Consider the following 6,000-nt stretch of genomic DNA (forward strand, 5'->3'; position numbering starts at 1 on the left):
CAGATATGAGATGGATTGGCTCCATAGAAGAAGTCATAGGCATGAGTCTACAAAACCTTAGCAAGGCTGTTGAGGACAGGACATTGTGGATGTCACTCATTTATAAGGTCGCCAGGGAATCAGAGCTGACTCAAAAACACATAATACACACATGCTGTGAAGCTGCCAATGTCTTTTCTCACATTTGGAAAGCTGGTGGGGAGGGACTAGCTGTGTGTATGCCTGGTCTTCCCCTCCATTCTTTTCCATCCTATTGTTTGATGCCACAGCTGCATTTTCTCTTCATGAGAATGCCAGTGCATGGGCCAAACGGACACTCTCCCACACGCCCCAATGTGCAAGTCCTTGATGTGGCAAAGGTGCCGTTTGCTGCTCATCTTCACTATTCCACTTTGGGCACCCAGGACCTGTTTGGACCCTATGCCCAAGGCCTTGACTTTTGCTTCAAATCGTGCAGATACGTGTCTAAAGGGCAGGGCCATGGAAGAGTGACTGTCCATCAGAGGCCATGCTCTCTAGCCATGACTCTCACAGCCCTGCCACCTTCTCCCTCCTACTTCAAGCAAAAACTCATGATGGGATGCTGACTTGTGGTGACTCCACACTCCACCCAAATAGACATTTTTCAATTCCTGTTTACGTCCATGCTGGAATTTAAATTCCTTAAAGGAAAGGCCCTTGGCTATCTCTGCACTTCTATTATCTCCTAGACTTACTAGCAAATGCCTGCCATTTAATTGGTACTCAGTAAATATTTGTTGAAAGAATAAATAAAGCCTTGTCCTTCAATTAAACAAGGAAGTAATTTTTTTAAGTTTATCATAAGTAACATAATTTTAAATATATTTATATTTAGACAGCATATAAGCACTACCATCACCCCCACCCCACCACACACACACACACACACACACAATCCATATGACAAACCAACAAATAGAAGTAACCTCTTACTAGTGACCTTTTTGCTTAAAATCATGGTTCCCACATAATTTCTTTTCAATTCATGCCATAACCTTCCTCTTGAGCCTCAGTTTCTAACCATCATCCCCTTTAAAAAGCTAAACCCAAACTGGAAGGTGGTTTGGACCAAGACACGCCTCACTTGATAAGGATTTGTTACTGTGTAACTGCATTGCTGCTTCAGCACCCTACACAGGAAGAAGCTGTAACTAATAGCATTTGGCCCTCTGGATGTGGTATTACTTACCATCGTGGTTTAAAAAGGATTTGAGACCGGGACAGCGATTTGCTCAGCACTTCCAAGAGAATGCTGAGGACTGAGTTATTGGTGATGCTGCCCTTCTTTCTTATTGTTCCACAACACAGGATCTGTGTCTCCAGCTGCCCCCCTGGCCACTATCATGCCGACAAGAAGCGATGCAGGAAATGTGCTCCCAACTGCGAGTCCTGCTTTGGCAGCCACGGTGACCAGTGCCTGTCCTGTAAACATGGATACTTCCTGAATGAAGAAACCAACAGCTGTGTTACTCACTGCCCTGATGGATCATATCAGGACACCAGTGAGTTGATTTCAAATATTTGGATTTTAGAGAACAAATGTAAGGTTTTCATTTGAGTGACCTTGGGAGGAATATTTCTCCTGTATGGATCTAGCCAATTTTTTTTTTAAGAGAACAATTTAGAATTGTTTTATAAAAAAGAATTTAGTAAAAATGACTGTAACTGTGTCAGGTGGGTACTCAAGTCCATACCCAGATTTAGTGATTTGCTAAGAGTACCCACAAGATTCAACATATAGTTGTGCTCATCGATTCATAATTATGATTACAGCAAAAGGATATAAAATAAAATCAGCCACAGGTAAAGGCTCATTGGACAAAGTCCATTGGAAACCAGGCCCAAATGTCCAAGAGTTTTCTCCCAGTAGAGTCACACAGAATACATTTAGTTCCCCCAACAACAATTTGTGCACATGTTGAAATGTAGTCCATCAGGGAACCCCTTTCAGGTCTGTGTGCCCACGGCTGTTACTAGGGACTGGTCATCAAGGCATCTTCTGCCTATCACTTAACAAAATTCCAGACTTCTGAAGGAAAGCTGGTGTTCAGCATAAACCATATTGTTTGTACACACAGCTGAGGCATCATGAGCCACTCTTCTCAGTTGGGATTGTGGAAACCCTCCTGAAATCTAAGTTCTCAGCCTTAATATAGCAATCTTATATACCAACCTTATAAGCAGGCTTTCAGGCCTGCACACTAACCGAAGGAACCAGGCCTGCATGATTTCAAAGTATGCTTTTCAAAAAGTTTAAAAAACATGACTTTCCTATAAATGTAGAATGAACACGTGTCAAAGACTTCTTTAACTCTTAATGAGGGAATCTACTAGGTAATGAATAGGTTCAGAGACTATCGGTATTATAGTCCATTAGGAAAGGCAAAATGAAATCCATTTGCTGATTTAGAGACAAAATTGAATAATTTCCTACCTGGCAATACAACTAGAATTTGGAGGTTATTTTTTCAAATGAACAGATATCATTTGCAACAAAGTTCTGTAAGTGAACATGTACTTCACAGAGTTTGGATCCTGATGAACTGTCATTAGTAAACAGATGAAGGTATGTTCTCTCAAGAGTTAGATAATCCTTGAGCATGCCTGTTAGTACTCGGGTATAGCCCTGAAAAGGGCTGCTGTTACGTTTTGCTTCTTCCTTTCTGAGTTCTTGATAATTTGTCTCAACAAGGCTGTCACACCACAGTATATGGTGACACTAGAATTTTATGTGTCTATACAACCTAAGAAAGAAAACCCAAGTGTAAAGGAACAGTTTTCTTTTTCTTTTTCATTTTTTTTAATAATCCGGAAAGAATTCTGAAGTAAATGTGCTTGCTTTTTAAAGTCAAATTCTCTCTTGATTCAAAGGCAGGTGTTTCTGTACATGGCAGATGGGATCTCTCAACTTACCCTGGAGCAATGGGTAGGGATTCCCCTGTAGTTCTTATTTTCCTCAAAATTTGCAACATGAGTTACAATTTCATGGAGAAAGGAGAAAATGGGAGTGGGGAAGGTGAATAAGGGATCTACAGAAATAAGCAGTATTCCTTGAAAAAAGAAAAAAAGTCAAAATTCTATCAAGAAGGCTGAGCCTTGGAAAAGAAATTTGGTTCTGAGTGATATATAACCTGGAAGGAGGATAATCGAGAAAGGCTGTGCAAACAAATACTTTGCTGTCTATGGCCATGCCACCCTGAACATGCCTGATCTCGTCTGATCTCAGAAACTAAACAGGGTCAAGCCTGGTTAGTACTTGGATGGGAGACCACCTAGGAAGACCAGGTGCTGTAGGTGTAAAACAAAACAAAACAAAACAAAATTAAAAAAAAAAAATTACTTTGCTGATAAGAGTGGTCTGAGCATCTTTCTCCTTCAGTGTAACTGCCTTTGCTATAGTTTCCTCTTTCAATGTATCCATTTATATACAACCTAATGATCATATATGATCATGACTAGTAATAATTACTTTTAGCATATTTACAGTGCTTCAAAGTTTATATGGTTCCCTTGAATAAATTCATTAAGTCCTCAAGACAAGCCAAGAGGTAGGCATCATTGTAATATGAATGTAATAAATGCAAGAACAAAGACCCTGAACTTGCCCACAGGAAATGCTAAAAACAGAACGCAAATCTCGGTTCTCTGTCTTTGGTTCTTATGCCATGTCCAGTATTCTCGGTGGCACAGTGAGGGGGAGACCAGGTGGTAACTACCAGAAGATTGTAAAGGACTACATAGTTTACGCCACGGGCCTCGGACTTGAGAAAGGAGATGGACCTCTAGGAAGTTCTGACAAGGACTATAGTATATATTAGCAAGGACTGAAATATCTCCACATGCTTTTATGGAATCCAATTGGCCAACTGATTTATAACCTTGTTTTTTGTTTTTTTTTTAACAGAGAAAAATCTTTGCCGGAAATGCAATGAAAACTGCAAGACATGTACTGAATCCCACAACTGTACAGAATGTAGGGATGGGTTAAGGTAAGACAGGGAAGGACTGCATCAAGTAACACAGTCCAAGGAGCTTCTCAGTATAAGTAACCCTTTTATCATCACACTTGGTTTGACTCTCACTCAAACATGTGACTGCTATTTGCATTATATCTGCCTTTAACGGTGAAAAATTTGATGCCATCTTGGCTAAGAAAGGTTTATAAACCAAATAAAATTCTCTTTAGAAAAGATAGCTAAGATACAAGGAAATAAAAATGGCCATTTGAGGGGTTTTCTTCTCTCTTTTTAACTGGCAGTGCTGCAGTCAAGGATTACCTTGTAAGTAATACCAATGAATTATATTTAATCCCCCTGATTCATTCCTTTGATGGTTGGAAACTATTTCCTTATCTTTATTATATAGCCAATCATCCTCTTATCTTCAGTACCTCAGGCTTGGTTCCATTATGCTATGGTATGCACATAGGTTTGACACCTAGAAATATTTTCCTTGAATGGCTGACTTGCTCACTGCTAAAGCCAGATTGAGCAGGTCTTCCAATAACTCTTGCTTCTATCAAATAGCCTATGGTAAAACATTTTGTTATACATCATCTCACTTAAAGTCACAGAACCTATTAATGATGTTAAGTAAGGACTTATTATAGTTGACATATTCTGTAAGAGAACAACATGTAGCTCAAGTGAACTAGGTAGTCTCTTGATTTCCATAGAGAAAGTCAGAACATCCTATCTTGAGTGAGCAGTTGGACTCTGGGTTTACACAGAGCTAGAATTCTGCTGCACTCAATCCCTTTTGAGTATTGATGATACCTCGATTTTCACCTTTGATCAGCAGTGAAATAGGCAGAGTCCAGGCAGGTAATTCTTCATGTTAATATTACAACATCATTTTTTATATTTATTGATTAATCTGTGGCTTATTTTTCATAAAGGCGTTCAGTGATAGTTTGCTTTGCACCGTTCATCTGAAGACAGTCTTGACAAATATTAGACTAGTCAGCCTAATTCTTTTTGGAGAAGGAGCAGATTATTATAATAAAAAGTAGATGTGATTTCAAATCTTTCTTTGCTATTTATCAGCTGTGTGATCTTGGCCAAGTCACTTAGCCACTCTGAGCTTCAATTTTCTCATCTATGGTGATAACAACTCCTATGTTGCTGGATTATGATAAAGATTAACTGTGATAACATTTACAAAGCACTTATTCTAATATCTGACACATAACTGGTCCATGAGAAATAAAAAGTTAAGATTATTTTCTATATTTCTTAGGGAATATTTTATACAATAAGTTAACCAGTGCTCTCCAATAAAAATGAGAGCCACATGTTAATTTTATTTATTGTCAGACACACTTTGTTCCAAAATAACGTGAGGTAAAATCTTAAAAAATATCAGCCCTCCCCCCTCCACTATAATTTATGTTAATTTTAAATATGCCAGTACCCATATTAAAAGTAAAAATACAAGTGAAATTTATTTTAAAATATTTAACTGAATATATTCAAAATATTATCATTTCAATATGTAATCGAAGTGAAAGACTCTCAGTAAGATATTTTACATCCTTTTGTTGTTGTACCAACAAAATCTTGTATGTGTTTTACCCTTAAACCATATCTCAATTCAGGCAATTTTTTGATCTGTATTTAGATTTTATAAAATTTAGTTGAAAGTAGCCAAGTCGTTTCAAACTTACTCAAAATGTTGCTAATAACTGACTGAATCAAGTGCCAATTTATAAAATTTAGATTTAAATTAATTAAAATTAAGCTTTTAAATTGCATTTTTTGGCCACACCAGTCACATTTCTAGTGCTCAGGATGCAGAAGTCTAACCCAGCTGGTTTATCAGAGAAAGAGGCCACACGTTCACAGGACTAGGTCCATCAGCCACGCCGTCCCTGTATTTTGGAAGCAGCAGAAAGCTTCAAGGTTCACAGTGACTGCTCTCTGTTGCATGTCCCACTTAGTTCATTCCTTCCTCACACAGAGCAGCCTCTGTCTCCTGCTG

General features: G+C 38.4%; 1 protein-coding gene and 1 pseudogene across 4 annotated transcripts in view; both read left to right on the forward strand.

Moving 5' to 3' along the window:
• PCSK5 (proprotein convertase subtilisin/kexin type 5) overlaps window positions 1-6,000 on the forward strand; it is a 404,343-nt gene that overhangs the window by 257,992 nt on the left and 140,351 nt on the right. For all 4 annotated transcript variants that reach the window (XM_006918450.2, XM_015594534.2, XM_025051431.1 and 1 more), the window contains exons 16-17: window positions 1,330-1,523; window positions 3,926-4,010. In XM_006918450.2, coding sequence (XP_006918512.1) covers window positions 1,330-1,523; window positions 3,926-4,010 — 279 coding nt within the window. The remainder of the gene's footprint in view (window positions 1-1,329; window positions 1,524-3,925; window positions 4,011-6,000) is intronic.
• LOC112485180 lies at window positions 3,200-3,318 on the forward strand (annotated as a pseudogene).

Source organism: Pteropus alecto, unplaced genomic scaffold (assembly GCF_000325575.1).
Source record: "Pteropus alecto unplaced genomic scaffold, ASM32557v1 scaffold95, whole genome shotgun sequence".
Classification (NCBI taxonomy): domain Eukaryota; kingdom Metazoa; phylum Chordata; class Mammalia; order Chiroptera; family Pteropodidae; genus Pteropus; species Pteropus alecto.